At 38.0% G+C, this 16,441-nt stretch overlaps 1 protein-coding gene across 2 annotated transcripts in view; it reads left to right on the top strand.

Moving 5' to 3' along the window:
- The window catches only part of vps53 (VPS53 subunit of GARP complex), a 37,107-nt gene extending 20,668 nt beyond the window's left edge, over window positions 1-16,439 (top strand). The window contains exons 11-22 of one of the 2 annotated variants that reach the window (XM_028806897.2): window positions 3,887-4,028; window positions 4,552-4,647; window positions 4,743-4,837; window positions 5,253-5,495; window positions 6,528-6,675; window positions 7,596-7,678; window positions 8,703-8,781; window positions 11,517-11,665; window positions 11,785-11,854; window positions 11,955-12,092; window positions 13,068-13,172; window positions 14,937-16,439. In XM_028806897.2, coding sequence (XP_028662730.1) covers window positions 3,887-4,028; window positions 4,552-4,647; window positions 4,743-4,837; window positions 5,253-5,495; window positions 6,528-6,675; window positions 7,596-7,678; window positions 8,703-8,781; window positions 11,517-11,665; window positions 11,785-11,854; window positions 11,955-12,092; window positions 13,068-13,172; window positions 14,937-15,107 — 1,519 coding nt within the window. In that variant the 3' untranslated portion in view covers window positions 15,108-16,439. The remainder of the gene's footprint in view (window positions 1-3,886; window positions 4,029-4,551; window positions 4,648-4,742; window positions 4,838-5,252; window positions 5,496-6,527; window positions 6,676-7,595; window positions 7,679-8,702; window positions 8,782-11,516; window positions 11,666-11,784; window positions 11,855-11,954; window positions 12,093-13,067; window positions 13,173-14,936) is intronic. The other variant, XM_028806898.2, reaches the window with a different exon arrangement.
- Window positions 16,440-16,441: the final 2 nt, after the last annotated feature.

The following is a 16,441-nucleotide window of genomic DNA, read 5'->3' on the forward strand; positions in this document are numbered from 1 at the left end:
AAATTGGCTGGGTCATCCTACTGCATGGGGAGCCAGTTTCCTCGTTAGCTCACTGGGGTTCATAATTGAGGCACCTATGCCTGGTTAAAGTATAAAGTAGCATGGGCAGGAAACTGAGAGAGAACAAAATTGAAACAGAAGGCAATCACACAGTCTAGAAAGGTGAATGGGGGAGGATGTGGTGCATAGCACCGGACTGATGATCATTTGATGGAGAGTAGAATGAAGAGCTGGAGGAGCTCTGGATGTTGGCTGCGCTCACGGCAGCTGCAAAGCTCAAAGACAGAGGTAGCGAGAAAGGGAACAAGTAGACAGTTGGGGTACTGACATGGTGGCATCAAAAGGATGGCATGTCACCCAAGGGAGCTGCAAGTACTGACAGAGGTGGCAGCTCTATGGATTGCAAGGGCCAGACACTGTGGTAGTTTGGGTTGATAGATAATGGAGAAGGTAGGGGATTATAGGATAGCAGGCACATCCGGCCATGGGCCATAGCTGCAAAAAGACGTACTGCGCAGGCGCAAAAAGAGTCCGCGAGAGTCGGCTGAGGAGCCGAGAAAGGCGGACAAAAGAGGGCGAGAGAGGCGGATGAGGGGCCGCGAGAGGCGCAGGCGCAAAAAGAGTCCGCGAGAGTCGGAGAAAGGCGGAGAAAAGAGGGCGACAAAGGCGGATGAGGGGCCGCGAGTGGCGGACAAGACCACAGAAAAAAGGAGTGAGCACATACAAAAAGGAGAAATGAGGCGCAAAGTCAAACGCAGGAAAAGCACGAAACACATTGCACACGAAACTAGACCCGAAAAAAAAAAAAAAAAAAAAAAAGATTCAACAAGACACAGGAACACAAAGAAAGAAGACGCTCGCGCAACAACAATCCTCAACAACCCCCCCCACCCACATCCATAAGAAGTCACACCCAAAGCCACATATTCTAAAGTGAACGTCAGCACCTTCACACTAGACAGCATAGGTGTCAGCATTGGTGGATCTCCTTACAATAAAGCACTATTAACCGTTCAACTGCAGAAAAGGAAACATATTGAAACAAGTCATGAATACTCGGTCACGGGTACAAAACGAAAAGGAAAGGATAACAGGAACAAACACACGAACACGAAAGAAACAACAAAATAGACGGCTATGCAGCATAGGTGGATCTCATTACAATAAGGCACTATTAACCGTTCAACCGCAGAAAAGGCTCCATATTAACAGTGAGTGCAATACTCCTTATTACTTATCCATATTTCTAAAAGAAAAAATGTCTCGACTCCAAAAATGCAAAGCTCAACTAAAGCTTCTAACTAACGATGTACCTAAAAGTAAAAACTTTATGAACTGCGTTAGATCCTACAATAGTTCATTTGCTTTTAGTAAATATCAGGCCACCAAAAGGCAATGGCCCATACTGCTTTCGCATATGTGCACAAATACTGCATCGCATTGGAACAGTGCACCCTGAAACAAATCAACAACGCAAATATGCACAAATCTACATCCTGGATCCACATGACGCAAACTATCAATCAAAGTGCTGCATCGCAACAGGCACGGATTCAAAACGAAACACCTCCCGTCTCAGACATACGTTAACGGCAAGGAAGGCTACAACGGGCGTCTCACACAGCACAGGCAAATCGATTACAGCTCCAAAACAACACGTCCCAAATACTACATATGCAACAACGCGCCTCTCAAACGGCACAAGCAAAACATACCCCGGAAAAATTCATTCCGATTAATGAATGTCATTTGCAATCATTGTCATTCAGTTCACTTCCCTGAAGAAACAACTGGCAATACAAGTAATACATTTAGACGTTGTTGTCAAAAGGGTCAAATTAGACTGCCTTCTTTACATTCATATACTGAATATCTACAGAAGATTCTAACTGACGATGTACCTGAAAGTGAAATCTTTATCAACTGCATTAGATCCTACAAATCGGTATCCACTATGAACATTAACGGTGGCACTGCACGTGACATCCGTCTTCAAAAAATGTTGTTTATTGATGAATGTACAATGGCATGAAGTCACTTACTCAACACCATTCATAAACTTCTACAAACGTTTATGAATAAAAATATTCGATTTGGAGGAAAGGTACTTTTATTAGGAGGAGATTTTAAACAGTGATTAGCTATTCTTCCAGATGCCATGCACTCAGCTATTGTTCAGTGCACCTTAAAATACGCAAACAATTGCCATTGCTTTCAAAAGATACAGTTAGTAAAAAAGATACGATGTCCAGAACCAGATCATAACAATTGCTTATTACAACTGAGAGATGGTACACTCACCAATACAGATGGACTTCAGCCACATATTATTACAATTCCTCAAGCCTTTATCTGCGACGACTTAGTTACAGAGAGATTTGGAACAGCAATCTCATTAGACCAAATGCCCCTTTTAACACAACGCACTATATTATGTCCAAAAAATATTAATGTGGAAAACATAAATACCCAAGTCATTCCATTACTTCCTGGAGAGACACAACTCTTTCTAAGCTCTGACAAAGTTGACTCTGATCACGATAATGACCATCTTCATTGACCTTACAAGTTCTGACCTGGAATTACCTTTTACACTTAAACGGCGTGTACAAAGAAATTTTCCAATAAACCTTTACACTGTGCCACACACTTTATTGTTTGCTTTCTATTTGCATCATCTACACCTTCACACTATTCTATATCTCATTCATACATCACGCTCTTTGTCATTCCCAACACCAGGGGTTGGCGAGCGAAGCGAGCAGGGGGCGGAGCCCCCTAGTAATGGAGAAGGTAGGGGATTATAGGATATGGTGGGCCATGTCAGTGGCACATCCTCCTCTTTCCTGGCACCTCATTAGGATAGACGGAAGAAGATAGTGATTTTACCTTCCTGGGTGGATTTTAACCGGTTAGATTTATTTATTAGATGTTTTAATTGTACACAGGAGAACACCTGTTTTTATTGGAATTATTTATTTATTAGAGGAAGCACTTTGCAACATTGTTAAGTGTCCTCATTGCCCGGCTTATTTTGGTACATGACTGTCAACAGTGCCGGCTTCATGGAGTACGGTAGCTGCAGCCAACCCGGACTGTTACATTTCAGGTGGAAATCACAAAGTACTTCACACAAGAGTTGTGAGGCTTCATAATATTTTAAGCAAAGTCTGCCTCAACATGGGAGCCAGGGTTTTTTGTTTTTCTTCCTTCAAAAACAAACACAATTTGGCTATTGGTTAACCAAAAAAGCCTAATAGACTCAATGTTTTTGATTTTTTTTTTTTGTAAAGTTTTTTTAATTAAATATTTGTTCTTAGTAAAGAATTGGATTTTGTTATTTTGACTTTGCATCACTTAGTAAACAAGATATTATCTACCATGGAATAGTGCATGTACATGGGTTTTTGGAGCAAAATGAATAAACTTTAAATATAAACAATAGTATTAATGAAGAACTATGATACATAAATCAAGTTCAAAAATCTTTAGCACATTCTTTACATAATACATAGTGTACATGATTTTAAAATGCATACTTGTTTAACAAAATATGCAGTAGCTTAAAAAAAAAAACATTGTAAGGCTATTATTGTTTCTGATGTAAGCATAAATCTCAGTTTTTTAATTTCACAACATTGAGTAAATTTCTTTTACAGTATTTAGTTTATAGGCTTGTAAGCCACACATTTGTTTTGCCCTTCATGTGTTTTAAATTCATATAGAATGAATTCTGGCATGTATTTTTCTCATAAGACTGAGAACCAGTTTTCTGTTGTTTTGATTTGAATACCAGCTTACAACAGGCATCTGGTTTGACAACTAATTTATTCTGGAGGCAGCTAAAATGTGATAAACATATCCATTCATACATGTGATTCTGTAGGACAGAACTTGCCAAGATTATGCGAACAAGGGCCAAGGAGATTGAAGTGAAGCTGCTACTTTTTGCAATCCAGAGGACAACTAACTTCGAAGGGCTGCTGGCCAAGCGCTTCTCCGGAAGCACTCTGGGTGATAGTCCTGGGGTAAGATAATAATTTTCATGATTTGCTAACAGTTGCCAAAACTACTGTGATACAAAAGAACTGAAAATGAAGAGATGAACTTAAAAACAGGTTGTATAAATTAATATTTTGTGTCATTTTGAGTTTAAATTTTATTAGTGTTTGATTTCTTGTGTTTTAATGTATATTATTAAGAATGTTTTCTTGAATGTTTTATCCCTTTTTGTGATTTTTTTTTTTATGCAGACTTCTTTTACAGCAACTGATTGAATATATTATTCATATAGTTTGTCATATTTTCAATTTTATTCATTGAAACCTTTTACTTTCTATAATTTGTACAGTATGTGCAATATACTTTAAAGCAGCAGAAGCTATTTCACACTTCACATTTCTTCATTTGTTTTACTTGAAATATGGTGTTCATCATGGAAGTGAATCTGGCTGTAAAATATTTACAAAATATCAGTCTTAATGTGTAGGGTTGTCTCAGAAGCCACTGACCACTGTAAAATTTAACTGCAGTCCTGCTTTGTACACACAGAAGAAGCCTGAGCTGCCGCCTGCTTCAACAAACCCTTTTTTGGATGATGAGAATGGAAATGAGGAGCCAGCAGAGAAGGAGGAAGATATCGATAAGGCCAGTTTGTATATGCCTTCTATAAACACAAGACACCTTTCTATGATGGCTTTTATTTTTTTTAATAACCACTTTATTATTTTCTCTTTAAGCAGCCTCGGAAACCAAAGGCACAGGACAACCCTTTTCACGGCATAATCTCCAAGTGCTTTGAGCCGCACCTCTATGTTTACATTGAGTCTCAGGACAAGTGAGTAGCTAGCTGTGTTCAGGAGAATACATGTGATGTATTTTGTTGCCTTCAAAGAATGGTTTGTTAGCATATATAATAAGACATTAGATTTGATTTTCATGGCACCAATAGAAAAGTAAGTTTTATCAACAGTTTTTGTTATTACTTGACATTCTGTATGCCATTTGCTTGCTTGTAGAGCAAGCAGAAAAATGGTAGGGGTAAAACTAAAAGCATTTTTTCTGTTGTTCAAAGATCACATTTGAAAGTTAATGTTAGTTTTGACATTGAACTGTTTAATGTTTTTGTGAATTTTCTGTCTCTTTGAAACAGGCATTTTTTTTCTTCAATATTTACTAATAAATGATTACTTTTATTTTGCTGCTGCTAATGACCTTTACTTTTTTGATCATTTTTTCATCTGTATTGACAGAAACCTAGGAGAGCTCATTGATCGTTTTGTAGCTGACTTTAAAGCACAGGGCCCACCAAAGTCCAACACAGAAGATGGGGGTGCAGTGCTGCCTAGTTGCGCAGATCTGTTTGTGTATTATAAAAAGTGCATGGTCCAGTGTTCCCAGCTCAGCACAGGAGAACCTATGATAGCATTATCCACCATCTTTCAGAAATACCTTCGTGAATATGCTTGGAAAATTCTCTCTGGAAATTTACCCAAGTAAGTGCCCCTTGGGGAAAATATTTTACATAAGCATCTAAACCTTGGATGTCACCTTACCCTGGATGACAAAGTGAAAAGCAACAGTGTTAGTGGTGTGTTTTTTTTTTTTTTTGTATTTATATTTATTTATTTATTTTTGCTTCTGCATATACAAAAGGCTAGAAAGGGAACAAAGCTGTTTGTTTTCAAGATAATTTTGCATTCTGTTGTTTATGCATTTTATAGTACCATTCACTCATATAATCTTTGTTAGTCTTAAAAACTCATTTTAAAAAGAGGTTTATAACATTGTACAAGTTTGTATGTACTGTATGTTTTTACCTACTGTGCAGAATTGGTATTTTCTGTTTTTAGTTTAGCTATGCAGTATTTATTCAGTTGTTTACAATGTTCTGAGAGTGTTAATGAAAAGTATTTTGTATGAAAATAAATTTCAATAAATTGATTAGTCAGGAAACTGCTTAATTTTCTTATATTAAATGTAGGATTTTATTTTGCGAGTTTGGGAATTCACGTGTCTTTTTCTGTAAATTCCAGTGGTCTATATTTATTGAAAAATGGTTTTGTTTTTCAAACTCCGAATTAAACATGAGATAGTCAATGAGCGTTCTATTTGTTGTTGAGATAAAGCTTGTGTGTGTGTTTTTTTTTTTTTTCTCTCTGCTGCACAGTTTCGCAGTGTTATACTGTAACAATCAGATCAAGGCCAGTAGCAATGTACAGTAGCTAGTAATAGCTAGACTGTTGAATTTTTATTGTCTGAATTCTCCTTTATACTGCAAGTAAGCTCTAAATTCTCCACAGCTGTGCCTGTGTGAATTTAAAGAGTAAATATGTTTGCTTTACCACAGGCTGATTTTTTTTTTTTAAAATCTGTTTATCGCTAAATATAAAATGTGTTGTGAGCACACTGCATTCATAAATGACTTATTTGTAAGTATTATTTCTGTAAGTGATAAAAGTTTTGTTCAAGTATTTCCTGAACATTTCTCTCTTTTTTTTTTTTTTTTTTTTTTTTTTTTTTTTTAGGACCACAAGTAGCAGTGGGGGGTTGACAATTAGTAGTCTGTTAAAGGAAAAAGAAGGTTCAGAAGTTGCCAAATTCACCCATGATGAGCTTTGTCTGATTTGCAGTATCCTCAGCACAGCTGAATACTGTCTGGCCACCACACAACAGGTTTGAGTCTTCCAGTTTCTATGATTTTATGAAAGATATTTGCTAAGCATGATCTGTGAGATGAGTACTGTATACAGAATAATTTCTGTGAACCTTTATACATTTTTATAATTAGTTTTTCATTTGAGCGTTGAGATGATAAAATGTTCCGCAATTAGGGAGTTTTATTTACCCTAGGTAGCCCTTCTGATAATTTAATGTGTATATGCCAATATTACAAATACAATACATACAAAACTAACCAAATTACCTTTTTGATGATCTTTTTCTTGTTTTTTTATTACAATGTGTATGCAATCCAATGGTTGCAATCCCAAGAATGGAGATGTTTCTTTTATAAATTGAACTGTACGAATAACTTGATAAATCATAGATGCAAAATGGAAAATATAGCATATTGGTTTCTTTTGTCTCACTTACCTATTGGAAAACTCATTTGATTCAGTTTTTTTACATAAATTCAATGTTATGAACTTTCACTTAATGGTGTAAATAGACTATTCACATGCTTCTGTAGCTCTTATAGAAAGTGGCATGATAGCATATTAATTTTAATTTTTTTTTTTTTTTTTTTTTAAATTTTTTGTGGTGTTTCAGTTGTGAACAACATTCCAAGACACTTTACAAGTTAAGAGCTAAAGTACAGTTTCCATTTTCTTTTAAATAACTGGAAATCTGACAGTTTATATGACTCATTAAGAATGCTGCCCTGAGTCATAAGAAGGGATTTACTTTGTAAATAAATGTCATTCACTCTCAGCATTGTTAAAAATTAAGTTAACTTTAAATCTATGGGTGTTTTTTGGAACTTGGTTAAAGTATAAATGTCTTATAATGAAAAACAACTCCCAAGCCCTCACATTTGGCTATTGCATTTACTTATCAATTTTATTCATTCATTCTTTTTTTGTGGTGCACAGCTTGAAGAGAAATTGAAGGAGAAAGTGGACAAAGTTTTAATGGAAAGGATAAACTTGACAGGAGAGATGGACACTTTCAGCACGTAAGATTTCTCTTTTCAAACTGATTTTAGTAAAGCTATTTTTCTGCTTTGTAGTCAGTGTTCTCAGATTATGCCGCTTACTTGTCACCCTGCTCCTGTGTGGTGTCACAGGAGGCTGGGGGACAGACCCAGCTGGGACGCCTGGAAGGACCGGGAGGTGGCTTATATGTCCCCCGGGCCATGAGGGGGCAACCGCCCTGGATCTTGAGGGGACCACGAGAGAGGAGCAAGGAGGCTCAAGCCCATTGGGGCCCGTGGCCACCACCAGGGGGCGCCCCGAGCCTCAGAGAGCCCGGGAAACATTCACTTCCGCCATACCCGGGAAGATGGAGAAGGATCCTTCATGGGATGCCCGGAGTGCTTCTGGGTGCAAGAGCAGCACTTATGCCACACCAGGACGTCATCAGGCACCTGGAGCACATCCGGGTGGAAATAAAAGGTGCCGCCTCCCTACAATCGGGGAGCTAGAGTTGGGAGTGGGAGCAGGATGAAGCTCCCGTGGAGAGAGGAAAGGCGGCCCACGGACAGTGAGAGAAAGGCCCGTATTGGGGGTGATTGGTGCTGGGAGCACTGTGTGCTGTGTGGGACTGTGTTTAGTGAACAATAAACGTGTGTGTGCTTTTATAAAGATGTGGTCTCTGTCTGGTGGTGTCCCGGGCGTATCTCACAGTGGTTTCTTCCCCATAAAATTAGCAAAAACACTAGTTCTTAATTTATGATAACAGTTTTGAATCAGCCCACACCTCCCACCCCCAATAAGTAGTACTGAAATGAAGATAATGTGTACCTTGCACAAGTGCATAGAATACAGTGGTAAATTATAGTTAATAAAAATAATTCAAGAAGATATTTCATTTGTATGATTAATGTAGTACTTTACACAAGGCAGCAACAGGTCTCCCAGCTGCTCTGAGTTGTTGTATTAGGGTGTAATGTGCATCTGTTAGGTAACAGCCATACAAATAACTGAAGTGTTAGTTATAAAGAAACTGCCTCCCTATTCATGTTTCCCTTTTCCCTACAGTGTCATATCTAATAGCATCCAGTTGTTGGTTCAGGACCTAGATGCAGCCTGTGATCCAGCATTAACTGCTATGAGTAAGGTAAACAGTTCTGTAATTTGTTGTCACATCTGTTAATTTAAATTGCCAGAACGTCCTGCAAAGCAGTTTTAGATAGCAGGACTCCTCAATTGTAGGGCAGTATAGTTCGTATTGTAATGCATTCAATATAAATCCTGTACTTTATGCATGTGTTTTTAAGATGGGCACTAAAACAGATGCAGAAACTAATGAGATTACCCATTTGATAAAATGGCTGAGAATATGCATTTCTTTAAGCTTGTAATCTTTTTTTTTTTTTTTTTTTATTTTGCCAATAAAAGGTGTCATTTTGCTTGACTTTTCATTTAAGCTTACCAGAATTTACATATTTCAGTTTACAGAGATTCTCATAGGACTGTAGCTGCCAGGATATACCCTAAGTTCTTGTCTATAAGCCGGACTCATGTATTAGCCGGAGACCAAAAATCATACGAATTTTTAAAATAAAATCGTATCATAGATAAGCCGGACTCATGGATAAGCCGAACGTACTATAACCTATAACTAATAGAAGGGAGGGAGGTCAGTGGTCTCACTCGCGCCCATTTAATTTCTTTAAGGGGGGAGAGAGTGTGAGATATTGCCGTCTCTCTCACTCCCCGCATGGCGCGGTTGGAGCGGCCGGAGCGCGTTCTTTCTGCTCTGGGCGTCGCCGAGTCAACACGAGCGCGTAGCGGTCATTTAAATTGTGATTTTATATGTAAGCATATTTAAATATATATCGCGGATTTCTGCGGACAATGGGTCTTTTAATTTCTGGTACATGCTTCCTCAGTTGGTTTGCCCAGTTGATTTCATACAAGGGACACTATTGGCAGATGGCTGAGAAGCTATCCAGCTTACTTTCTCTCTCTCTCTCTCTCTCTTTCGCTGACGTAGGGGGGTGTGAGCAGGGGGGCTGTGTGCAGCTGCTTCCTGAAAGAAATGCTGCACGGAGCTTCGCATACTTAAAAGCTCAAAGGGCACGTATTGATTTTTTTTATCTGTATCTCTCTCTCTCTCTCTCTCTCTCCCTGCTCCTGACAGAGGGGGTGTGAGCTGCCGCCTTCAACAGCTTTGTACCGGCGGTGCTTCGCATACTTAAAAGCCAAAAAACCCTATTGATTTTTTTTTTGACTGCTTGCTTTGCACTCCTTTGAAAAGGAAGATATGTTTGCATTCTTTTAATTGTGAGACAGAACTGTCATCTCTGTCTTGTCATGGAGCACAGTTTAAACTTTTGAAAAAGAGACAAATGTTTGTTTGCAGTGTTTGAATAACGTTCCTGTCTCTCTACAACCTCCTGTGTTTCTGCGCAAATCTGTGACCCAAGCATGACAATATAAAAATAACCATATAAACATATGGTTTCTACTTCGCGGATATTCTTATTTCGCGGGTGGCTCTGGAACGCAACCCCCGCGATGGATGTATAAGCCGGACTTATGTATAAGCCGATATTCTATTTTTTCATTTTCACAACTTTTTTCCTTAGATAAGCCGCGGCTTATTGACAAGAACTTAGGGTACTAACACATAAAAATGAAATTAAAGCATAAATTAATGAGACAAGCAGACAGCTTGCCACACCAGTTGGCGCCATCTTGACTATAAAATGCTATGAATTAGTGAAATTCCAGACATGCTTTCTTTCAGTTAAAATCTTAGCAAATATTAACCGTTTTGTTTTATTTCTGATTCTGTTTGGTGATCAATCAGTGATTGTTAAATAAACAAGTAAAAGGATTTTTAAAGAATGAGATTCTCTATGTAACTGCTACGTATGGCTGTTGACAACACCCTGACAGGCATATTCTTCTTAATTAAATGGGACAGTGTAATTTTAGAAGGGTACTCTTCATTGAAAGCTAGACACGTGCTTTAAATTGCTTTTGTAAGGTGGTAGATTTAACTATTCTGAGCAGTGAATTCTTACAAGAGCATGTACACACATATGGAAGATGGAGATTCAAAGGTACTTCCATTCCCTCTGAGATGTTGTGGCCAATATAGGATGAGGTGGCAGTCGTGATTAACAATTGTATCTAATTAAAACTAAGAGAGAACCTAAGACCTTGATGGAATGATTAAAAAATTATCATTTATAGCAAATGTGCCATGACCCAGATCAATCATGTTGCTAAAGTTATATTTCACTGTGGGTATACCTCCATGTTGTATTCAAAAGAGTACACTTTTGCATTTCATTTTAATGTTCTTTATTAAATGTCTTTCATGTTAATTGTGTACTTTTTAAATAGAACACTGATATGTCATGCTGCTATGGGTGTTAATCCTTAGCGTTTTTGTGAAATTAATGAGATATTGTGTAAAATTCTGCCTTTTATTTTTCATGCTTTAAGTGTGCCAATGGGCTAGACAATATGTATATTAAGGAGCAGTAGTAATCTTATTTATTTAACAGTCTTTGAGTATAGTGCTTTTTTTTTATATAAAGTTTTTCTCAGGTATAGGTGTGTTTTCATCAATAAGCACAATTTAGAATGTGTCGGTTGTTTTAGGCAAGTGGTACAAAAACACAAATTCTGCTGTTCTTTGCAAGTATCTTACTATCCTTCCTTGTTTCATATAATGTGTTCATTACCTTGGTAGTTTACTTACAAAGTAGATAGATAGATAGATACTTTATTAATCCCCAAGGGGAAATTCACAATATTCAAAGTATAATACTGTCAATTTACAGAGGTTAACATCACACCTTGTTCACTGGCTTTGGATCTTATCTCATTTCCTAGATGCCTTGGCAGAGTGTTGAGCATGTGGGAGACCAGAGTCCATATGTCACCTCAATTATAATGCACATTAAGCAGAATGTGCCTATCATCCGGGATAACCTGGCATCAACACGAAAATACTTTACACAGTTTTGTATCAAGTTTGCCAAGTAGGTGTCCTTGTCCAGCAATTTCACTATAGAGTTGAAACAATGTTTTCTTGTTAGACCTTACAGTGAGAACATGTGTGCATCAATGTATAATCTCTTGTCTGTCTTTGCATTTCTAGCTCTTTCATTCCAAAGTTCATAAATCACCTCTTCAGGTGTAAACCCATCAGTATGGTTGGAGCAGAGCAGGTAAGGAAGAGGTACTATAGAAGCATGGAAACAGTGGGAGGAGGGAATCATTTTAAATATCCCTAAAAATTAAAATTGCATCCAAAAATATTTTTTGTAGCTTCTATTGGATACTCATTCTCTGAAGACAGTCCTGTTGGACCTTCCTTCTATAGGATCTCAAGTGGTTCGTAAGGCACCTGCCAGCTACACAAAGATTGTTGTGAAGGGTATGACTCGTGCTGAGATGATACTTAAGGTGTGACATTTCCGTCCTACTGTTTTTTATAAATTTATTTAAAATAAAAACTAAAAAAAAAAAGGTTCCTTTTGTGCAGTAATTCCAATACGTTAATTTTTTAAGTTTACAAAAAACTTTATAAGTGTCTGAACTGAAAATATATGTCAATGGAAAAACTGGCAAAAATAAAGTTTTATTGCTTATTTTACAGAAGAAGTTTCAAAATTATTAATAAAATGAAATGGAAGCACTACTACTGTGCTTTAAGTCATAAAACAAATGGTTAAAAATAGACCCATAGGTATGTATAGTATGTTGAACTAATGCTTAATTATCCTACCGTGTTTGATAAAACCACAGTGCCTCATAAACATCACCACCTTTCATTGCAATATTTTCCAAGTGGTGTACTGGTGATATTTTAATGAGTAAGGATTTTTTTTTCACCAAGTGCTTCTTTTTAGCCACTCTTCCATAAAAACATGGAGATTATTGAGCTGAACATCCTCTTTATTCCCAGCAACTAAGCAAGAATGGCACTTCTCAGAGAGACTACTGTGAAGCCAATTGACAGAGTTTAGAGGGGTGGCTTGACCTAGGCATTGTGGCTGTAGTTTAATATTTTTCCACTTCCTTGTGATAGACTGCACTGAATTCAGTCTTAAAACCTTCCCCCAATCTGTACTCATCTATAACGATGCCCCTGACTTCTTTTGATTTCGTTTTTGTCCTCCATTTTGTTTCGTTGTGTGTAAAATCTCAACCATACTATTGGACCACTGCATGATAGGGGGTGTTTGCCCTCCTAAATTGAGAGCAGGTGATTGACCCATTTCCCACAAACCGTGAGAGTTGGTAAAGTAATATACTGCACCTAAACAAAGCTAGCTTTCTATTTAGAATGTGTATGAAAACTTTATAAATCTCACAAGTTTGATTGATTTTCAGTCTAGCAAAATATTGAAAGGTTTTCCTTTGCTTATTTCCTTGCAGGTGGTTATGGCACCTCATGAACCTCCAGTCGTCTTTGTGGATAATTACATTAAACTCCTTGCTGATGGAAACCCAGAAACATTCCAAAAGATACTTGATATGAAGGTGTGTAGTTGAAGTGTGTGTGTGTGTGTGTGTGTGTGTGTGTGTGTGTGTGTGTAGTTTGTGTGAGAATGTACAGGTGCTGGTCATAAAATTAGAATATCATGACAAAGTTGATTTATTTCAGTAATTCCATTCAAAAAGTGAAACTTGTATATTAGATTCATTCATTACACACAGACTGATGTATTTCAAATGTTTATTTCTTTTAATGTTGATGATTATAACTGACAACTAATGAAAGTCCCAAATTCAGTATCTCGGAAAATTAGAATATCAATTAAGACCAATGCAAAAAAAGGATTTTTAGAAATGTTGGCCAACTGAAAGGTATGAACATGAAAAGTATGAGCATGTACAGCACTCAATATTTAGTTGGGGCTCCTTTGGCCTGGAATACTGCAGCAATGCGGCATGGCATGGAGTCGATCAGTCTGTGGCACTGCTCAGGTGTTATGAGAGCCCATGTTGCTCTGATAGTGGCCTTCAGCTCTTCTGAATTGTTGGGTCTGGCGTATTGCATCTTCCTCTTCACAATACCGCATAGATTTTCTATGGGGTTAAGGTCAGGTGAGTTTACTGGCCAATCAAGAACAGGGATACCATGGTCCTTAAACCAGGTACTGGTAGCTTTGGCACTGTGTGCAGGTGCCAGGTCCTGTTGGAAAATGAAATCTGCATCTCCATAAAGTTCGTCAGCAGCAGGAAGCATGAAGTGCTCTAAAACTTCCTGGTAGACGGCTGCGTTGACCTTGGACCTCAGAAAACGCAATGGACCAACACCAGCAGATGACATGGCACCCCAAACCATCACTGACTGTGGAAACTTTACACTGGACCTCACACAACATGGATTCTGTGCCTCTCCTCTCTTCCTCCAGACTCTGGGACCTTGATTTCCAAAGGAAATGCAAAGTTTACTTTCATCAGAGAACATAACTTTGGACCACTCAGCAGCAGTCCAGTCCTTTTTGTCTTTAGCCCAGGCGAGACGCTTCTGACGCTGTCTCTTGTTCAAGAGTGGCTTGACACAAGGAATGCGACAGCTGAAAACCATGTCTTGCATACGTCTGTGCGTGGTGGTTCTTGAAGCACTGACTCCAGCTGCAGTCCACTCTTTGTGAATCTCCCCCACATTTTTGAATGGGTTTTGTTTCACAATCCTCTCCAGGGTGCAGTTATCTCTATTGCTTGTACACTTTTTTTCTACCACATCTTGTCCTTCCCTTCGCCTCTCTATTAATGTGCTTGGACACAGAGCTCTGTGAACAGACAGCCTCTTTAGCAATGACCTTTTGTGTGTTGCCCTCCTTGTGCAAGGTGTCAATGGTCGTCTTTTGGACAACTGTCAAGTCAGCAGTCTTCCCCATGATTGTGTAGCCTACAGAATTAGACTGAGAGACCATTTAAAGGCTTTTGCAGGTGTTTTGAGTTAATTAGCTGATTAGAGTGTGGCACCAGGTGTCTTCAATAATGAACCTTTTCACAATATTCTAATTTTCCGAGATACTGAATTTGGGACTTTCATTAGTTGTTCGTTATAATCATCAACATTAAAAGAAATAAACATTTGAAATACATCAGTCTGTGTGTAATGAATGAATCTAATATATGTTTCACTTTTTGAATGGAATTACTGAAATAAATCAACTTTGTCATGATATTCTAATTTTGTGACCAGCACCTGTATATGTATACTTTGAAGTGAATGTTATTTCTAGGTTGTATGCTAACTTGTGTCTGTCATTCTTTTTCTCCACCAATAAGGGTCTGAAACGCAGTGAACAGAGCAGCATGCTTGACCTCTTCCGACAGAGGCTTCCGACACCACCCTCGGGGGGAGACGGCATGCCTTCTTTATCCTTCAGCACCCCTACTCCTGAGCAAGAATCATCAAGGATTCGTAAACTAGAGAAACTCATCAAAAAGAGACTGTGACATGGACATCAAAATTTTCACCCTCAAGGGACACATCCATTCAAGAAGTATAAGGATCTTCATCTTGCAGCCCTATTGCTTCATTATTCAAAAGCTCCTCAAACAGTGAGGACTAGCTTTGAGTCATGTCATTCCAGTAAACATATGAAACACTATAACCCCATTAAATATAACTTACTTTATGTTGTCTAAGGTGCAATACACAATGGTCTAAATTTGTGCACTGGACTTAGCCACGATCTCAGCTGTTTAGAGGTCATGCCTTTGCCTTTTTTGTGGATTGGTGGGTGGCAGCTATTTTCTTTGGTGGATGCTGCAGACAACAGAAATCACAGTAGGCTATTGGCTTATGGTTTATTTTGTTAGAACAAGAGGTACAGTTTTAAAAATTAACTGTCTGTTTTATAGTAAATACACGGTCATTGGTACCACAATGTCTGGAATCAGAATTCACATTTAAAATGTGGTTAAATGTTAGATAAAGAAATGTTGAGCAAGAAGGAATTATGACTATGCCTGGAAATGCTTGTTTAAAATTTGTTGTTTTGTTCTTTAGTGGTTAAATTGCTTCTTCAGACAATGCTTACTGTCATTAAATAGTGACATTCAGGTAATGGAAGCAGAGAAACCTATCTAATGACAAGGATGAAGGAACAGAGATGGGGGAGGTGTGGGGCTCGACAGGTGTCTGTGTTTTTTGGAATAAACCTTGGCAGGTCCTAGAACCACAAGATTCTTTGGGGTTCCTGTCTTGTTCTTCACATTGACCAAATGGCTCTTTTTAGTATAAAACAAGATGGAGACATTTCTCACTGTAGTGTTTTGATGGTTGCAATGAACGAGAAACCAGTCCATTTAGCAGGTGCATACACTTCAGCATGCTTGACTTTGCTCTTTCTCTTGCTATAATATAAGCACCAGTTGAATTTTTAATTTAAATAGCATGTTCAAAGCTGACGGATGCTACTGTAAATCAAGTGGTTATGAGAATGCTGATAAATTTGTTAGAAGAACATTTATATTGGGAGTTTTACCAGCTTGCACAAAGCCAGACAGAAGATGCAGGCTCCCAGAAGAGGTCTCCAAAGTTGTGTTTCAGCTAGAATTGAGAGCAAAGCTATTCACTACTTAACCAATGTTTCCAGAAAGTAACCAATTTTAAAGACATGAAAGCAAAACAAACTTTTATTTGCAAAAAAAAAAATCTCAATCAGATATTACAACACCTTTTGATTCCAAGCAACACAAACTGGACTGTTGTCCGACTATTCATTTGCATGTAAAGTGTAAAGGTTTACTTGGCATTTTTTACCATAAAGTATCTTCAAGATACT

The sequence above is a fragment of the Erpetoichthys calabaricus genome, chromosome 8 (genome assembly GCF_900747795.2).
Source record: "Erpetoichthys calabaricus chromosome 8, fErpCal1.3, whole genome shotgun sequence".
NCBI lineage: Eukaryota > Metazoa > Chordata > Cladistia > Polypteriformes > Polypteridae > Erpetoichthys > Erpetoichthys calabaricus.